At 42.6% G+C, this 21,256-nt stretch overlaps 1 protein-coding gene across 4 annotated transcripts in view; it reads right to left on the reverse strand.

Moving 5' to 3' along the window:
* EDC3 (enhancer of mRNA decapping 3) overlaps positions 1–21,256 on the reverse strand; it is a 74,856-nt gene that overhangs the window by 25,143 nt on the left and 28,457 nt on the right. For 3 of the 4 annotated variants that reach the window (XM_040342951.1, XM_040342952.1, XM_040342953.1), the window contains exons 4-5: positions 18,070–18,126; positions 4,566–4,916 (exon numbers count right to left, since the gene is read on the reverse strand). In XM_040342951.1, coding sequence (XP_040198885.1) covers positions 4,566–4,916; positions 18,070–18,126 — 408 coding nt within the window. The remainder of the gene's footprint in view (positions 1–4,565; positions 4,917–18,069; positions 18,127–21,256) is intronic. The other variant, XM_040342954.1, reaches the window with a different exon arrangement.

Raw genomic sequence — 21,256 nt, forward strand, 5'->3', positions numbered from 1 at the left:
GTTCACTTTTTGGAAAACAAATAATAAATGCACATTGGTTTGCAGGCAAAACAAATAAAATAAAAAAAAAGTGTGCATTTTTTTTTTTTTTTTGCCTGTAAAGCATTGCACCAGCGATCATCAGATCACAGGTGCCATGCAGGCATCCAGCAGATCTGCCAGTGTATCTGCACCGCTAGCTGTCACAGCAGGGATTGGGGAGGTGCGTGGGCTGGTCCTTTCATAATATTTTACATTCTGAATATGAGTGTAACATGTTACGAATGGTGAACTTATCCTTACTAAAGGAGGTCTACACATACCACCTTTGGTTGAAACTCTTAAAGCAGTACTACCTAGAATCCCTAAAGAAGCACCCCTTCCCCAATGCATAGCCCAGTGCCTAAGGATTTATGAACATGCCTCGTACCTTTCTTTTGAAAGGACATGGTCATAGGGGCAATGAAAAGAGTCATTCCATACATATCTGGCTTAGAATCTCTGGGCATATCTGGAGCAGGTCATTCAGTCATAAGAAGGATGCGCAAACCACTTATGCGATCTGCTAGATGCTGCCAATGTTAAGCGGTCTGAATCTCGACCAGTTCAGCAAGAAGATTAGTACTTCACTATTAAAATAAGCATGTAGTACAGGCCTCAAACTACAACAAAAATTCTTCCACTTTCAATAATTTTTTCTTAAAATTTTACTTTTTTTTACTTTTTAAAACACTTTTTGCAATCCCCATTTCTAAAAGCCAATTCCACCATATTTTAAAAACTTTGTTGGACTACGGATCAGAGATTTTTTAGGGGGAACACATATGAAAACGTGCGGCACAAAGAAGCTGTGTGTCTTACATCTTCCTCAAATACAATCCAATCCATCGCAGATAGTCTTAGGCAGGCCATAGACGGTGCAAATTTATTTCCTGCAACCACGGACAGTGCTGACAAGGGAATCCCTCCTGCCGAGTAATTGTTTTCTCCCGGCGCAAGTGAATCCGGCAGGCTGGTTGTACCCAAGTTGCTCAATCGATGGTTCAGCCTGCACACACACACACGATTCGAAGCTTCGAATCATGTATGGCCGGGCCTTAAAAGGTCAATTTAAAGGCTTTGGCAGTTTTAAAAGTTTAGAGGTACAGTAGTTTGCCGACAGCATAAATATCAGTTTTCTGTAATAGAGGTGCAATTAAATAATCCAGGAAGCATCCAGTGTGCCAAAGTCTAAAGATGAACTCCAGGCAAACAGCTTAATACACAGCAGAACTACATACAGTGCCTTGCGAAAGTATTTGGCCCCCTTGAACTTTGCGACCTTTTGCCACATTTCAGGCTTCAAACAAAGATATAAAACTGTAATTTTTTTTTGAAGAATCAACAAGTGGGACACAATCATGAAGTGGAACGAAATTTATTGGATATTTCAAACTTTAACAAATAAAAAACTGAAAAATTAGGCGTGCAAAATTATTCAGCCCCCTTAAGTTAATACTTTGTAGCGCCACCTTTTTCTGCGATTACAGCTGTAAGTCGCTTGGGGTATGTCTCTATCAGTTTTGCACATCGAGTGACTGAAATTTTTGCCCATTCCTCCTTGCAAAACAGCTCGAGCTCAGTGAGGTTGGATGGAGAGCGTTTGTGAACAGCAGTTTTCAGTTCTTTCCACAGATTCTCGATTGGATTTAGGTCTGGACTTTGACTTGGCCATTCTAACACCTGGATATGTTTATTTGTGAACCATTCCATTGTAGATTTTGCTTTATGTTTTGGATCATTGTCTTGTTGGAAGACAAATCTCTGGTCTTTTGCAGACTCCATCAGGTTTTCTTCCAGAACGGTCCTGTATTTGGCTCCATCCATCTTCCCATCAATTTTAACCATCTTCCCTGTCCCTGCTGAAGAAAAGCAGGCCCAAACCATGATGCTGCCACCACCATGTTTCACAGTGGGGATGGTGTGTTCAGGGTGATGAGCTGTGTTGCTTTTACGCCAAACATAACGTTTTGCATTGTTGCCAAAAAGTTTGATTTTGGTTTCATCTGACCAGAGCACCTTCTTCCACGTTTGGTGTGTCTCCCAGGTGGCTTGTGGCAAACTTTAAACGACACTTTTTATGGATATCTTTAAGAAATGGCTTTCTTTTTGCCACGTTTCCATAAAGGCCAGATTTGTGCAGTAAACGACTGATTGTTGTCCTATGGACAGAGTCTCCCACCTCAGCTGTAGATCTCTGCAGTTCATCCAGAGTGATCATGGGCCTCTTGGCTGCATCTCTGATCAGTCTTCTCCTTGTATGAGCTGAAAGTTTAGAGGGGCGGCCAGGTCTTCGTAGATTTGCAGTGGTCTGATACTCATTCCATTTCAATCATATCGCTTGCACAGTGCTCCTTGGGATGTTTAAAGCTTGGGAAATCTTTTTGTATCCAAATCCGGCGTTAAACTTCTCCACAACAGTATCTCGGACCTGCCTGGTGTGTTCCTTGTTCTTCATGATGCTCTCTGCGCTTTAAACAGACCTCTGAGACTATCACAGTGCAGGTGCATTTATACGGAAACTTGATTACACACAGGTGGATTCTATTTATCATTAGTCATTTAGGTCAACATTGGATCATTCAGAGATCCTTTACTGAACTTCTGGAGAGAGTTTGCTGCACTGAAAGTAAAGGGGCTGAATAAGTTTGCACGCCCAATGTTTTAGTTTTTTATTTGTTAAAAAAAGTTTGAAATATCCAATAAATTTCGTTCCACTTCATGATTGTGTCCCACTTGTTGATTCTTCAAAAAAAATTAAAGTTTTATATCTTTATGTTTGAAGCCTGAAATGTGGCAAAAGGTCGCAAAGTTCAAGGGGGCTGAATACTTTTGCAAGGCACTGTATATAGGAGCCATCTAACCCGCCAAAGATTTTGTTTCTGTCTGGTCATAGGATCTACACAATCCTATCACACAGCATGCCCAGCCTGATAACCTGACTGCTCACCTTGGACATAAAACATGCATTTCTTCATACACGGATGCTAAGGCAGCCTAATCGTTCTGAATAGGTCCTTGATAAGCCAACACACATGAAGCCTGCATTACTTTTGGGCAATTTAGAGCACCAACAAACACAGGGGTTGATTTACTAAAACTAGAGAATAAAAAATCTGATGTAGGTCTGCATAGAAACCAGTAAGTTTTTTTTTGTGTCAAAGCTCAATTGAACAAGCTCAAGTTAGAAGCCGATTGGCTACCATGCACAGCTGCACCAGATATAGCACTCTACAAACTTTTAGTAAATCAAGCCCACAGTATTTACATCTAAAAAATTATGGTGCACTGAAGTAGTTCTTGAGTGTCCCCTGAAACAGATTCAGTCTTTACCTACACCTGTAGCAAGTTCCCAGTCTAACGATTTCTTCTCTTTCAGGCTCTGTTCACCTTTGGGAGCATGTTGCACACATATTTAGGGTAGAACGTCTGACATGCTCGAGCAGTTTGCTCCGCCCACACATGCATGTCCTTCACAGCAGACGGCTTGTAGTTCTTAATTATCTGAGGGCATTGGAGCGCACTCACTGATCTTCATGCTCTCCAGTAGGGTTGTCCCGATACCACTTTTTTAGGACCGAGTACAAGTACCGATACTTTTTTTTAAATGTGTCCCCAAATGCAGCCATGTCCCCCCACAAATGCAGCCATGTCCCCCCACATCCAGCCATGCCCCCCCTATATCCAGCCATGCCCCCCCTATATGCAGCCATGTCCCCCCTATATGCAGCCATGTCCCCCCTATATGCAGCCATGTCCCCCCCTATATGCAGCCATGTCCCCCCCTATATGCAGCCATGTCCCCCCTATATGCAGCCATGTCCCCCCTATATGCAGCCATGTCCCCCCTATACGCAGCCATGTCCCCCCATACCTAGATGCCGCCGCCGCATGGGTTAAACAGCGTGCGGGGAACATCACAGCTTTCATTTGAATGGCTGTAGTATTCCCCGCTGCGCCGCGTATAGACACTCCCCCTTGCTCGGGATTGGACAGATCCCCCTGATATTCCCCGCACGCTGTTTAACCCATGCGGCGGCGGCGTTGCGGTATGCGACGGGGTCGGCGGCGGCATTCGTTGCGGCGGCGGGGTTGGTTTTTTGGTTGGGGCAAGTATTCTATTTAGGTATCGGGGGTATTTGCGGGAGTACAAGTGCTCCCGCAAATACTCGGTATCAGTCCCGATACCGATATCGGGACAACCCTACTCTCCCGTAACTGTCTGCTACTGAGAGTCTGCAGGAGCAGAGCATTGCACTGATCTACTGGCCATGGGTGAAATGCTTTCCAGATGGAAAACAAATAATAAAATTAAAATTTTCTTCAAAAATATGTGCATTTATTATTTTCCCAAAAGGTGTATTAGCTTTTAAGTCTGTAGTGTCTGACATTTTTTCATATAACAAATTCTACAAGCTGCCTCCTTGGCAATTTCAAAGCCAATATACTTTGTAAAATGACAATTACTGATACAGAGTATATATTACGTTGGCAGAAACTTGCCAGTTTAAAGCATTTAATGCTACTATAGATCTCAGTTCTCTTACCTGTACAGTATTCCATTCCACCAGGATGTGGGACAACAATCCTTCTATATACAATTGGATCAGACTCGAGTATGTTCTCGTCATGTCTGTAATTTGGGGTTCTTTCACTAGGTGTACCTCGTGACCTAGCTCCTCCTCCTCCTCCAGCCCCTCGTTTTTCATGGGTGTCTATCTGCTCAAATACAGCTGCTTTATCAAAAAGAGCAAGGTTCCCCTCAAAATCAAAATCTGTGCCTGGAACGTCATCCAACTCTTCTCCAAAGCACTCGTCATCTCTAGCTTTAAGCTGTCCATTCTTGGGTCCATTCTTCTTGGGGGTCGCCTGGTTTGGATAGCGGCTGCTTGAAGACCCTGCATAAAGAAAAAAAAAAAAAAAAAAAGTAGCACATAACATTCTACAAAATGGCATTAAAGAGGACATGCAATATTTACCGTGATCAGTTAAAAGACATTTTAGTGGATGGCTACGATACCCAAATCAATAGAGAGAATGGGCTGGAAGTCGCAGTGTTTAAGGGGAGCATTTTAAAAAAATCCTTATAAAACAGTTTTCGTGAGAGTCTGTAATTAGCACGTGTTGTCCTTAAGATGTTTATTTACATCACTTGAAAGTATGTTTGCTTACACAGTATGCTCAGTTCTCTATGCGCTTCACACACAGATCTCCTAAAGCAAATCACAGCACCAAATAGAGTCTAGCCAGTGTCCTTAGGAGACCTGTGGTAAGGTCATACGCTGAGTCACACTGTGTGCTCTGGAACCACAGAAAGTCAAAAGCAAATGTTTCCAATGTAGTCTGCTGCTGGGATGCAATCATTTTCTGTAATATGAACACCACAAGCACCCACAAAGGTTTTTTAGACTGTATATTCATCAACAAGGCCGATGACAGATATCGAGCAGCTGTACTGTTAGGCATTGTTCATCATTTTTGAAGAGTCTAAAAGTTTCAAAGTGTGGGCAAGGCAGCAATAAAATCAGAGAGAAGGTGATGCTAAAGAACTGTGAATACAACATTAATCTACACCATGCTATTGCGAATGTTTCCTCCTGAAAATACAAAGCTTCCTGGTTGTCATGTTTATCTAATGACTTCATCCACTGGCCTGAAACAAGTAGGGAGACCATCAGTTCCATTACATAATTGTTCCAAGTCAGTGACACATGAAATGCTGAAACCAGAAAATTTGCATTTTCAGGTGGTGATGGGTGGTGGTCAGCAATCGCAGCCTATAAGTTTCTCCTATGACAGGTTTCCATTGAATGGTAAGTAGGGAGCAGAGTCAGTCTGTAGGTCAAACCTATATTCAAAAAAAGCAGGCCTCATGTCAAAGAATTATGTAGCCATTGACGACTTTCTATTAAGAACATGTGTTCCCTGGCTGTCATGCTATTGCTTTGAACTGCTAACACAGAAGTATAGAGAAGGAATTCTCACATATTTCTGGCACCCATTTACAGCATGCTTACTTCGGGGGATTTAAAAGTGTTGAATCCAGAAAGGGCCAGGCAACTAATCTTTTCAGAATCAGGCCAACAATGGCAGTTCTTTTCTTATGAAATGGCAACCAATTTTAATCCGTTTTCAATCGGTGGCCACTTAAGACTATTTCATTAACAAAAAACATAAACCTGGATTTCAACAGTATGGGCCCCGTTCACATAACCGTCATTTTGACATGCGATTTACCTTGTGGTTCGGCGTGTTGCATAGGATGCCCATTCACTTGAATCGGCTGCCCTATGCACGTTTGTCACAAGCTTTATGCAGTTTGTGAAGAAACAGTTTGCCACCATTGTTCCAGGACATGACATAGCAATACAGCATGACCGGTCCTTTTTATGGAGAGATCTGGTGTTTAAAATACATTTTTTGATCTTTTGCTTTAAAAAGCCTTGTTTACATGCCGGAGGAACTGGAAGTGACATCACGTCGCTGCTCTGGCGTTTCAGCAGCTTAGACGACCCGTCAGAATTTGTAACAGAAGTGACGTTCCAGCTCCATAGTGCTACACCCCGCACTCCTCCACAGTAAGGATACACAGAGAAGGGGGCAGGTAGACATCTTGTTACACCCACCAGAGTTTTGCATTTCACACTTTTTTGCCAAACCTTTATTAAATTTTTCATTAGCATACAAAATTAGCCCACGCAAGGGCCAAATCTTTGCCCACGCAGGGGCAGTTCTTCTGATGTGGTAACATACAAGACACAATATACAACTGCAACAAGACACAATATACAACCATAAACAAACTAACATACTATAACCCCAATGTGGGGAGAGGTTCAGTTCAAAAGAATCTGTGCTCAAATTGGTACCAACAGGATAATGCAACATGAAAATAGTTGGGTCAATATACTAACAGACTAGAGATATAGGGCTGGATTCAGATACATTGGCGTATCTGTCCGCCCGGCGAAACGTATCTGAGATACGTTACGCCGCTCTAACTTTGGGCGCAAGTTCTTTATTCAGAAAGAACTTGCGCCCTTAGTTAGAGCGGCGTAGCGTATGTGTTGCGGCGTAAGGCCGCGTAATTCAAATGGGGATGTAGGGGGCGTGTTTTAATTACATTTTTGTTGACCCCACGTTTTTTACTTTTTGTTTGAACGGCGCATGCGCCGTCCGTAAAATATCCCAGTGTGCATTGCTCTAAATGACGTCGCAAGGACTTCATTGGTTTCGACGTGAACGTAAATTACGTCCAGCCGTATTCGCGAACGACTTACGCAAACGATGTAAAATTTCAAAACTCGGCGCGGGAACGACGGCCATACTTAACATTAGCTACCCCTCATATAGCAGGGGTAACTATACGCCGGAAAAAGCCGAACGCAAACGACGTAAAACAAAAAGCGCCGGGCGGTCGTTCGTTTCTGAATCGGCGTAAATCCTCATTTGCATATTCCTCGCGTAAAAAACACGGAAGCGCCACCTAGCGGCCAGCCTGGAATTGCAGCCTAAGATCCGACGGTGTAAAACACTTACACCTGGCGGATCTTAGGGATATCTATGCGCGACTGATTCTCTGAATCAGTCGCATAGATACGCCGTCGTATCTCTGAGTTCCGACGGTCGTATCAGGAGATACGCCGTCGTATCTCTTTCTGAATCTGGCCCATAGTGTTAATCTAGGAATTGGTTACTGCATCAGTTGCCGGGGTATTGTCTTCTAGCCAACAGGTCCACCATACCTTTTCAAATATTTGTGGACAACCCCTGCCCGAGTAGGTGGCTTTATACGGGGGGTAAACTGGCATTCACTAGGCTTTTCCAGAATCTGACAGAGGCCTTTCGAGCACAGTACAATAGCAGGAATATTGAGTATTTTCCTGGCTCTGAGCATTTACAGTTGTTCCACCAGCTCCAGCAGACAATATTTAGGATCATAAGGAACACAAGTCTTAGTGACCTTAGCAATCACCCGGAGTACTTCTTTCCAATAATGTTTGATTGCTGGGCAAACCCCAAAAAATTGGAAAAAGTCACCCGGGTTGGTAGGAGCAATGCCAGCACGCCGGAGAAGCATTTCACAATTATTTTTAACAGTAAACAGAGTTTATAAGGTCAGATACAGTATTTAGAAATCCAACAGACTGTTTAGATGTTCAATTTCAAAAGCAGCGGAGAACTCATGTCACAGGTTTTCTAATCTGACAGAACACCTCTGATTTTATAATTCAACATGTAAACAGACAGATTTCTAAATACTGTGATTCACCTATTTCAGTTTACCGTTAAAAATAAGTAGGTAGCCCCGGTGGGTATAACAAGATGTCTGCTCGCCCCTTCTCAGTATATCCTTATTGTGGAGGAGCGCAGGGTGTAGCAAGATGGTGGTGACGGAATGGCACTTCCATTACAATTTGGCGGGTCGCCATATCTGATGGAACAACGGTCCACCAAGGCCATAGAGATGAGTGGAGGCCATCTTGCCTTCACTCTCACACTTCACAATCTCTATTGAAAGCCATCACAGGCACTGGATGGGCTTTGGGCTTCACTCATCGGTAAGCCCGGGAAACGGGCTAGAGGGGTGCCACTCAGAGCACTTTTATCTTGTAGAGAATTGCCAGCTGAAAAAAAAAAACAATACCGAAGTGATGGCATATTGCTACAGCCATAACCCCAATATTCCACTTGCTGACCAGGGCGTCAAATGTCTATCTCCTAGATTGTAAGCTCTAACGAGCAGGGCTATCCGATTCCTGCTGTATTGAATTGCATTGTAACTGTACTGTCTGCTCTCATGTTGTAGACTTGGCCCAGTCGGCAAGTGGTTAAAGTGGCTGACAAGTGAGCGTACAAGGGCCCAGATTCAGGTACATTTGCGCTTTATTTGCGGAGGCACAGGGCAACGATTTTGCCCTGCGCCCCCGCAAATATTTTGCGCTCCCCTCGATTCACGGAGCAGTAGCTCCGTAAATTGCGAGGGCGCGCCGGCAAAATTGCCCGGCGTAAGCGTGCGCAATGTAAATGATCCCGCCGGGAATCATTTAAATTAGGCGCGCTCCCGCGCCGAGCGTAGAGCGCATGCTCCGTCGGGAAACTTTCCTGACGTGCATTGCGGCAAATGACGTCGCAAGGACGTCATTTGCTTCAAAGTGAACGTGAATGGCGTCCAGCGCCATTCACGATTCACTTACGCAAACGACGTCGATTTTAAATATCGCTACGCGGGAACGTGGGTATCCTATAGCATTGGCTGCGCCTGCCATTAGGATGTGTAACCTTACGCGAAACCCGACGTACGCAAACTACGTAATTTGCGTACGCAGGGCTCCCGCAACGTTGTGAATCGGTGTTAGTATGCAATTTGCATACTATACACAGATCACAATGGGTGCGCCCCCTAGCGGCCAACGCAAGAATGCAGCCTAAAATCTGCGTGGCATAAGAGCCTTATGCCACGCAGATTTTAGGCTGCAGTCGGCGTAGCGATGTTCCTGAATCAGGAGAATTCGCTACGCCGGAGCAAGTAAGCAATTGCGCTGTGCAACCTATGGTTACACAGGCGCAATTGCTTCTTGAATCTGGCCCAAGGTTTTTAGTGCAGGTTTTATAAACTAGTTAGCACTTGCAGAAAGAATACATAGTATATTTATCAACCAATTCCTATTCTAGAAAGCTGATGTTTATTAAAGGCCTGTTGCACATGGATACCGTAATATTTTTAGAAATTTGGGCTTTTTTCTGATCAAAATACAGCCCACTGTTTTATTAGGCATGTAAACTTGTGCTGCGTATAGATCAGAAAAAAATAAAATAAAAAATCTGCATTTCTGTACAGTATTTACGCACACGAGCCACAGCTCAAGAAATGCTAGAAGAATTTTTACACACATGTACAAGCAAAAATCTTGCAAATACATTATACAGTCCGTCCTTCCATTTTTACGCAGATATTTTCGGTCAGGAAACAGATGTTCTAACATCAGTATCATGTGCAAGTACCCAAATTGATAAAATAGCTTCAGTGTATATAGCAAAGTTCACAACTTCTCGCCTATTTAATTAAAACGTGTTTTAATGCAACATCTGTTTAAGTTCATTGTTTAGGTCCACCTGTCAGTTTTTTAGGCAGACCTGAACGGATGCTCCATGCAGGTCTATGGAGAGACGGATGTCAGCGGTGACATGTCCGCTCCGCTGAATCCAGATGGATGGAAACCTATATTCCATTTGTCTGGTGGATCTGATGACAACGGTCCGTCTTCATCCGATCCCCCATAGAGAACAGCGGGGCTCTGACAGGTCCCTCTCTGCATAGTGAGCGTAGATGAACCCGTCATCCCCTGGCTCAGTGGGGATCAACGGAGCGATCCCTGCTGAGCAAGCAGAGTCCGTCAAAACGGACGAGTGTGTGTTTGAAAGGGGCCGAACACATTGTATGCATACATTTTATTTCTGGAGATTTTACTTTAAATACTTGGCACACAAGTGGAGAGATAGAATTCCAAGCGTCACAAAAAAAAAAAAAAAAAAAAAAAAAAAGGATTATATATGAACCCACATTTCTTTCTTTTTTTTTTTTTTACATCACACGGAGCTTTTCTTTCAGCTTGTAACATAACAAAGTCATCTCATATGCACAGAAATGGTATAGTGCTGTCATAGTGTACATGGTCTATGCTGACAACTTGTTCTCATCTCGTGCTGATGGAGGAACTCCCACCTCCTGGGGGATGAACTGTTGTATTATACCTCCGTGACAGTGTGTGAGTTGCAAAGCAGCGCACGCATTGAGACATGAACTCTGTCAACCCCGGCCTAGGCAATGTTAATCTAATTGAGTCTGTGGAGAGCTTATTATGCATTATTCTCTCTCAGCCAGAAATAGGACTTCAATGAATGAATCCCTGAAGAAACACTTCTGTAGGGTTGGTGCGTGCAAGGAGTTTGTTCATCAGTTGTGGGGAAACCATGTCACAGTATCAGATATGCTGCAAATAACTTATCTGGCAGGCTGTAGGTCTTTGAAAACAGGCAGACAGCAGCAGAGCTCCAGATATTATGAAAAGTGGCCTTTCACATGTATTGTTTTATAAAATCAAGAGCAGTATTATAAAAGGGACACCAAAATATATCCTTATTTTCCAAAGATAATCCATACACATCCACTACTTAATGGCCCAGTTAGGCCTCATGTACACTGCTGGTAAATGGACGTTTAGGAGCAGTTGGGCATTTTTTTCAGCTGCCCCTGAACATGTGCACAGGGTCGTTTATAGTCATTTCTAGGCATTTAATAAGCTTTTTTTGAAATGCAAAAAAAAAAAAAAAGGACGACACAGCAAGATGAAAGTCTCATAGGGCCAGATTCACGTACAATTGCGCCTTTGGAAACTTAAGCCATTTAAGTTACACCGCAAGTTTTCAGGTTTAGTGCTCGATCCACAAAGCACTTACCTGGAAACTTGCGGCGGTGTATCGTAAATGCGTCCGGCGCAAGGCGGGCCAAATCGAATGAGCGGCTAACATTTAAATTAGGCGTGCGCCCACGCCGGACCTACTGCGCATGCTCCGTTTCCTAACTCCCGCCGTGCTTTGCGCGAAGCGACGTAATTTTTTCGAACGGCGACGCGCGTAGTGTACTTCCGTATTCCCGGACGGCTTACGCAAGCGACGTTAAATTTTGAATTTCGACGCGTGAACGACGGCCATACTTTAGACAGCAATACGCTTGCTGACTAAAGTTAGGGCACCAAAAACGACGACTAACTTTGCGACGGGAAACTATACTAGCGGCGACGTAGCGAACGCGAAAAACCGTCGTGGATCCGCCGTAACTCCTAATTTGCATACCCGACGTTGGTTTACGACGCAAACTCCCCCCAGCGGCGGCCGCGGTACTGCATCCTAAGATCCGACAGTGTAAAATAATTACACCTGTCGGATCTTAGGGATATCTATGCGTAACTGATTCTATGAATCAGTCGCATAGATAGAAACAGAGATACGACTGCGTATCAGGAGATACGCCGTTGTATCTCTTTTGTGAATCTGGCCCATAGTTTTTAAGAAATTGGTGGAAGATGATCAGGAAACTAAGTTGAACTGCGCTCATGACGGATGTTCAGAGACATTTGAAACGCCAAATGCCCGTAACAGCTCGTAAACGTGGTAACTCGCATTTAGCTGCATTTTGTTTACAGACGTTTTTCATTTTTGCATATTTTTTAAAACACTTCTAAATGCCAAGGCGGTAAATGTCTGTTAATATCCGTCAAGTTAAAAAGTGTTCATTAGAGGTTGTAAAAACGTCCCGTGTACATGAAGCCTAATCTGTTTTTCATTAAATAATTTCTAGCTGTATTTTTTTGCCTCCTTGTAAGGTTCTCACTGAACCCCCGAATCTCTCCTTTTTCCCCCCTCACTTTCTATTGTTTTGAAAGAACAGTTCTTTCTGGGCGTGGTCACATGCACTGCTCTATGCACACCATAAATCCCAAAGTCCATAGCCCCTAGTCCAGTGGTTCTCAATAGCCAGGCCGTGTGGCCTCCTTCCTCCCGAGCCTTCAGGCAGCTGCAGATCCCCTAACCTCCCAAAGTGCCCCCAGCCCCCCAACTTGCTACAGAGCCTCCAATAGCAGCCCCCCATACCTCCAACAGACCTCTTCATATAGTCGCGAGTGCAGTGAAAAAAAGCGCTGCGGCAGAGCCTGTGACATCATCACGCATTATCAGAAAGCAGAGAAGGAGCCGCTGGGCTGATGTTTCAGCGATTTCCTACCCCAATAAGCGGTTTGCCTGTGTGCACCAGGAATAGTGCATCTGTAAAATGTGAGTTGTTTTATTAAAGACAGTGTTTTTAAAACGATAACTAGGTCAAGTTCTTTCCTACTCTTACGATATCTACTTATGAGGAAGGCCATTTGAGAGACTGGGAGTCCTTACACAGATAGAAGAACTGCAGATTGCTGGATATGTACCCCTAAGGGGAAGGCGACATTGGACCCTATGGTGGGTCTCCTTGTGAGGTGAGAGCATAGAGTGACTGGTGGAGGAGGACACTGTGGTGTGCAGAGTCACTATTATTTAATAGATTAATAGATGCTCGCAACTAAGAAGAAATCACTTACCAGACTGGAATGGATTAAACACTGCATCAACTTTACCACCCATAATAACTGTTATTTATTTATGGACTTCTGTTATATACAATTTTCCCACATAATAGTGAGATTTCTATGGGATATTGTATATTGAGGTTTCTTTACACCGATTTATTTGTTCACGGAGTTGAAACCAATAGGGAGCAGTTGGGTGAGGTAGCGCTTCACTATATTTGTCATTTTTTTGTTTTTCTGTGGTGCTTCCAAGTCTCCCACAGAGCCTTTGCCAGGCATTTGTGGACCTCTAATGACTTTTTAAAACAGATGGAGACTGAAGACAGTCTTTTTCTGAAACCCGAGCTGCACTGTATTTGAAGGAATAGGAATCTGTATAGAAGGGGGCTGGTAAATGCATGCTTACCAGCCCCCCCCCCTCCCCCATGCTCCATCCCGACAGATCTGTCAGCAGCTGCAGCCGGCAGAAGGAGGAAGGAGAGCAAATTCAGGGAGGGGGCACCCGGAAATCAGGGAGGTGGGAGACACTAAAGGAGAAGGGGGGGGGGGGGTTGGAAAGCCGGGAGAGGTATTTTTTTTGTTTTTATCAATCCCTCTATGCATGCACAGAAAGCCGTCAGGAGGGGGGGGGGGGGGGAGAACGGAGAGCCACCTAGCAGCTTCAGAGAGGAGGAATTTTAATTGACAGCAAAGGCAGGTGGAGGGGTGGGAGACAGGGCAGAGAAGCCGCAAGGGGTTTTTTCACAATTTAGGTTAATATCTCTGATCAGTAGCTTATCAGCCGCTGATCAAAGCCATTAGTTTGCTTAACAATTTTGCTATAAGTTCATGGTCACTTAAGTGACCATGAGCATATAGCAGAGGAGGAATGTGGGTTCCTAAGGCGTACATACCTGATCAGTTGGAAGCAGTGCAGTAGGTCTGTATGTCATATAGACCTGGCAGCAAAAAAAGTTAAAGCCATGCTTTAAATAGCGGCCACATAACCGCACACCCTCCGATCTTCACTGTTCCACATAGCAGGAGGGCATGTCTGTGTATGTCAAACATACATCGCACACGGCAGCACCTCCTTCCTGCATTGAGTTACAGGACTCTGTCTATGCACAGCATGCCTGTATATCCTGTAGCCCATTTGGACACCCCTGCCATTTATGGATAGTGGCTTCTAGCAGAAGCCACTATCAATCAACACAAAAGAGCTGGGTGGGGGCATGGTAGCCAAACCGATTATGGGCTGCAGCTTCCTGTAACTTAAAGCAGTACACAGCTACATAAACTGACCATACTCGCATGGATCTGCTTGCCTGCTTTGCGTGGTTAGTTTAAATTAGGATAGAAGGGGTACTGGCAGATCCCCAGCCCACATCGCCGGCTCGCTACCTATTAAGCATGTTAGCTGCACATGTGAATGAGCCCTTTAAGGCAGCAGGATAACCCAAACTATGTTCTAATAAAAGGTGTACTTCCAAACATTAGACCTGTGTTCCATTTCCAAATTAGATAATTTATTGGGAAAAAAAATGGCAGTGTACACTTTCAAATGTTTTTGTTGTATTAGCTAGGTATTACTGAAGTTGTATGTTCTGTGTTGTTTGTGTGCCTTACCTTGTAATGGTGGTCTTGCATGTTACACTAAAAAGGGACAGGCAATTTCTTGTTGCAGGTCACACAGCATCCAATTGATGGCTTGCTAGTTACCCTGTATCGCATCACAAATCTGAGTGCTCATGTGATGAAACATTTCTTTCCTTCATTGCTCTGCCTGCTTGTGTCTATTTCAGATCTATATACTATATAGCTTTAACCTGCAGAACACTAGACTTCGAAACCCAGCGATTATGGAATGTGGAGGAAAGTATCAGTTGTTAAAAAGGTAAACACAGTAGTCATGCATTAAAGTGATACTAAAAAGGTTTGATTTATTTTTTAAAACAAAAGGGGGAAAAAAAAATAAAAATCATACTTGCCTCCACTGTGCAGCTCGTTTTTCACAAAGTGGCCACAAAAGCCGTTTTCTGGGGTCCCCCGGCGACTCTCTCGGCTCCTCCCCGCATCAGATAACCGCCTCTTGCAAGCGGTCTCCCAAGGGGGTTACCTTGCGGGCGTGCTGCAGTGTCCAGCATTTGGCGTCCATAGCCGCCGAATGAAGGACTCGGCACCCGCGTCATTGGATTTGATTGACAGCAGCCAGTTGCTGTGCTGCTATCAATCTATCTAATGAAGAGCCGAGAACATGTGGAGATAGCGACGGCGGGATCCCGCCATGGAAATTCGGGGTTCAGGCAAGTAAAACGGGGGCCGACACTGCAAGGTGTTTTTCACCATAATGCATAGGATGCATTAGGGTGAAGAAACATGAAGGTTTACAACCCCTTTACTGGTGCATTGCAATGGTGCTGGTCTCATGTTTGAACACATACAGAAACTGCTGACACAAGAATGTGCAAGTTTGCTCAAATAAAGGCTGTGTGTATGGGACAACACATGGCACCATGATCAATGTGCATCTTATGAAGGTGCAGATAGGAGGGCTTATATTGCCTTTAAACATTCATAATTCATGTGCTTCACAACGTTAATCACCACTATATACATGTGGTTTACATTGATAATACAGTTTATCACCCCTTAATAAACATTTATGCTACTTGACTTCATGCACGTATGTATTACACGTAAACAATGGTACAGACAAGAGCTGATAACAGCATGGAAAAATCATTACGATACAACAGAAAGAGGAGTAATATTTTCCAATACTCTGTTGATAACCTGTTTCACAAAAGTCCAAAACGTGGAATTGTGAGGAAAAATTAGCTGTACATCTCCTGTTATTTTTTTTTTCTAATATCCATATGCAAGCAGATTATTTTTGCAATATAAGCTTAGGTGGCCTGATCTTGAAAGGTTTGTCCAGTATCAAAGGGAAAACCTGTTCCTTAGGGCAATGTTTTTTGTTTTTATACTTGCACACTAAATTTACTGCTTCTTTTGAAAACATATCATGTGCTTTACCAATTAAAGCATTCACACTTGAGCGACTTTTGACCCCAAAGTTGCATTAGACAAGTCGCATACCATGTTTCCCAATGAGTACCATTCATATGTGTGCGACTTAAAATGGCAGTGACCGATACAAAATTCTTTGTGAAGAATAGCTGGGTTGTTAAGGAGTGGGCCGGGAACCTGGCTTGCCGTGTCTTTTTAATTTTTTTTAATCCAAACTCTCTATTAATATCAAAGAGCAGAAAAAAAAAAAAAAAAAAAAAAAAAAAAAAAGAAGGAGGTACATTCGTACAAATCGAAAAGGATTTACAAAATAATTTGGATATAGTAGAACCATTCCAGGAATTTCAATACAAAGCATACAAACTGTAGTTATCTTTCTACATATTTGGCTGGGTTCACACTACGGTTTTCCCGTCCGTCAGCCGCATACGATTTATATGAAAAAACGTATGCGGCTGAAACGGACGGGAACGTATGGCACCGCACATATGAGCGTTTTCCATTAACATTAATGTTAAAGGAAAACGTATGCGGTTGCCATACTGTTTTAAAAACGACCGCAAAACCGTGGTTGAACACGGTTTTGCGTACGTTTAAAAAACGTTTTGCCAGCAAATCGTACGCACCCGGATGCATCCGAGTGCATACGATTTGCAATGCATTGTCTATCTCTATGTTTTCCCGTCCGGGCCCGTACGTTTTCAATACTGAAATCGTATGCGGCTGACGGACGGGAAAACCGTAGTGTGAACCCAGCCTTACAAATAATGTGTAATCTTTCTTTTCTTACATGCATTACAACAGCGTAAACACTTGGTGGGTACAAAGAAACCTGCCATGTCCTTAAAGCGGAACATCAGACATTTTTCCATCTATTAAATCTTCTGCCCTTGTTGTTCTAACTTTGAACAGTAAAACACTTTTGTTCCTCTTTAAAGCATTTGTTACCAAAAATAAAAAAAGGATCCTGTACCTTTAAAGCATGTTATACTGCACAGTGCATGTGCTGTGTAATTTGGCCCCCGGTATCACCTGAAATACCTGGCTACACCCTTCCCTCTGTAAACTGACCACGGTATATCATGGTTGCCGAGCCCTGACACTGTGGTCAGTTTACGTGCCTCCGTCATTCGCAGCTCTGCTCTCTGACTCTTGTGTCCTCCTCCCCCATTCAGTAAATTGAACTTTTGCAATAAATACTGTTGCCTCATATGCACTGGAATATTGGGAAAGGGGGGGGGGGGGGGAGAAAATTAAAATCTTTGGTAAAATGTATTGTGGATAAATTGGGACTAAGAGCCCTTTCACACTGGAAACGCCTATAGCGGAGCGTTAAAATAGCAGTAAAACACTGCTATTTTACCGCGATTTTACTGTGTTTTTACCGCGATTCATTTCAATGGAAGGGGTGTTTTTGGAGCGTTTTATGGGTGTTTTAATAGCGCTATTTTTTTTAAAACGGGGCAAAAACGCACCAGTGTGAAAGGGCTCTAAATTTAAAGACATTATTTGCCTGCAACAGAGGTGAAAATAAAACTAGGGAGTCTAAATGGTTGTTATGAGAGGAAACACTTTAATTTTTGCATGTTAATTCTGGACAGTGAGGGGAATTTATCAAAACTGGAGCAGCCAGAATCTGTAGCGTCGCATGCTGCAGCTGTGCATGGCAACAATGAGCTTCTAATAATTTCTAATGCATAACAAAACAAGCCGAAAATAGACACCGATTGGTTGCCATGCACAGCTGCTCCAGCTCTGATAAATGCCCCTCAGTAGGCTTTTTACATTCTGCAAAACGACATCTGTATGCGCTCAAACAAATTAAGCCAATAAAAACACATTTTTTACACAACTAATCCTCCAAATCATAAGCAAGACAAGTTTTCCTGGCATCTATTTTTCTAAACTACTAGAATACCTGCTCCATCTGTTTCCTGGTATTTCCCCAAAGATTGTCCGAAGCATTTGGGAGGTGCTGGCAGCAAATGGCAAGGGGAAAGCAGATAAACAAAAAAAAAAGCGAATAAAAAAAACTTAGAAGTACTTTGGAAATAAGAGCACCGATTTATACACAAAGCCAACATGCCATAACAGTTATACAAGCATTGCCAATGTAGATCTCCTTCAGAAAATGGTAGTTGACTGGCAATTATGCTGACACACTAGTAGGTTTTAAAATTTTCTGAGTCAGTTTAGAAAGATCCAAGAAAAGTTCTCATCTACATACCCTCTTAAATTTAGGCTAGGTTCACACTATTGCGAATTGGATGGGGGATCCCCGCATCCAATACGCAATGGCAAGAGAATGTGAATAGATCTCTATGGAGCCAGTTCACAAATTTACGATGCGGCTCCGGTGCGAATTTGCACAGGAGTCCTGTGTCTTTTGGTTTGCTTTGTAGCGCGGAATTCAGCCAAAAATTTGGGCTGAAATCGGACCTGAAACCGTAAACCAGGACGCACTGGACCCCTGCTGGGAGCCGCATTGGCATTAGGTCTGAATGGAGCCTTTATGTCTACCTCCAGTTCCCCACCACCCCTTCCCCAACGAAGGCCCCATATTTTTTTTTTTTTTTTTAAATACATAATAGGTATGTATATGCATACAATTCTTTATGCAAAGATTTTTTCAGTTACATCAGAACGTATAAACAATATTAAGTGAAGGAATAATTCTTTATTACAGTAAGAAAACAAAAAAAAAAATTCAGATGACTTACTGATCACCTGACATGCCATTTCCTCTTTGCCTTTCTCCAGTGAATGATGCAGAAAGAAGCAATGTTATCATATCTTCTTTTACTGCACTGTACTGTACTGTAAGCCCAGGACAGCACTACATAGCACCACAAGTGTGTGGTTCTATGATGCAGATAGAATACAGGTTGAATGATGTTGGGTGCCATTCAAAGTGGCAAGTGGTGAGAACCGACCCTGAACCAGGGAGCAGTCATTTTTGGGTGACTGCAACAGGGAAAAGCAAATATTGTGATGAAAGCTGTATTTTAAAGTCATTTTAAAAAGGAAATAATTTCTCTTTTTTTAAAACCAAAGACTCTTTAGTGCAGAAGAGACATGCGATTTCTCTTGTGCAATAAAATAAACTTACCTGCTTGTTCACAATACTGCAGAATGTAGTCTACATTTCCTCTGTGGTGCTAGTGTGCTGGGATGAATTATCCTCACACACGTTTCATCCTGCTCCAGCCAATCAAGATGGCTGAAGACCGGCAACCAAAAAAAGCCAAGAAGATGCAAAAGGACCATGCAGGCGTGGAGCAGAGGTTAGTATTGCTTTTAAGCTGAACTAAACCTTTTTCTTTGCTTTATAGCCAATGAAGCAGCCATCCTGGTCTCCGGTTTTGTGCAGCAAGCACAATTCACCAATTGTGACAAAAGTCATTTGATGACTTGAGTTAGGTAGAGAGAAGAAGCAAATGTGATGGCTATTCATGATATGCCTTTAATATAATGGTTCTGAGAAAGTTAAATTGAAGGATTTCATTACACTTTACTTTAAGGCTCCACGCACAAAAAAAAAAAAAAAAAACACACGTCTGTTCTCTTGGGAGTAAAAAACGCTCATATAAAGCATTTTTTGTACAAAGTTTAGAGGAGTTTAGGAGAGTTTTAATTTTTTTCTGCCAGTAAGCCCCTCCATTGAAATGAATTAAGCCAGTAAGCTCCAATCAGAAACACAAATCAGAAGTTTTTTTCCTGCCTCTAACAGCCCCTCGGCGGAAGGAGGAAGTGGGACAGGAAGTCCCCTTCTCCTGAAGCCCCCACTCCCCCCCCAAAAAAATTACATGCCAAATGTGGCATGTAAGGGGGCGAGGAGTGGGTTAAGCGGAAGTTCCATTTTTAGGTGGAACTCCGCTTTAATGTCTCCCAGTTTGGTAGTGCAGATGACAGGCAAGTTTGATTACTCTTCGCCTTCCTTTTCTTTTACTGGACTTTAAATCAAGAGAATGTGACAGCCAGGCAACTAGCATTTTCATAAAAAAACTCTGAAATGGCAGCTTTCATGTATCTATCATAATAGGTTACTTTAATGCGTTTTTTTCGCATGAGAACAAATCATTTGCAACAAAAAATATGAACAAATCTAATGGCATTATTCTAGAGCGGTCAGTGTATAACTCGTTCAAATACATTTAAAAGCTTGTCAAGCTGTGGATGCCATAAGTCCCTAATAAATGGAAATCTCCGATAATAAAATACATAAAAAAAACTCATACTATGCCATATATCTATACCATATAAACAAAACCCAGGCAACAACCCCACACACTTTTTTGTGTTTGCGTTATACATTTTTGCACATAAAAAAATATTTTTCATGAATTTATGCCAAAATGTATAAGGCTACATTTCTTTGGTAAAGATAACCCAAGTAATTTTGCGGTGATTTGCATTTTTTTTTTTTGGCCAATTTGTTGTTGGGCAGATTAAAAAAACACAAATTGCTGCAAAAACACATTACATGCTTTTCCGCAGCTTCTCCATTAAAGTATATTGAACCAAAAAAACTAAATAGCACAGTTTTGCGTTAAAAAGTCCTTGCCCTTTTCAAATAGGCAGCAGCTGAAAAAAAATCATGGATGTGAACGTGTCCCATAGGAAACCATGTAAATGAACTGTAGTGTGTTTCTGCAAAAAGCACCAAAAAATAGAGGTGTGAACCCAGGCCTGAGATGTTTAGTAACATAATGGGGTTAAAAAAACTAAAATAAGTACAAAAAGAGTAAATAAACGATACTGTAAGGGGTTAATTTTTTACTGGACAGTGAAAGTAATATTTACAGTAGCGATTTGCTCTTTTCGTACTATAAAGGGCCAATTATTATTTTTTTTAACCCCATTATGTTACTGGCCGATTCATCGATTATGAAAATGGTAATCGATTAATTTCATAATCGATTAGTTGTTTCGGCCCTAGACATTACCATCCTGATCCATATTCCCACATGTCGGGTCAAGGTTGCCTGAAGTGGCTCAGCCGAGGAGGAGGAATTGTACCACTTGCTATCCAGAGCTTTGATTTTATGCCCGATTGATTTTTGGCACAATTTCTTGGAAAGTTAGGAAATTAAAAAAAAAAAAAA

Source organism: Rana temporaria, chromosome 3, assembly GCF_905171775.1.
Source record: "Rana temporaria chromosome 3, aRanTem1.1, whole genome shotgun sequence".
NCBI lineage: Eukaryota > Metazoa > Chordata > Amphibia > Anura > Ranidae > Rana > Rana temporaria.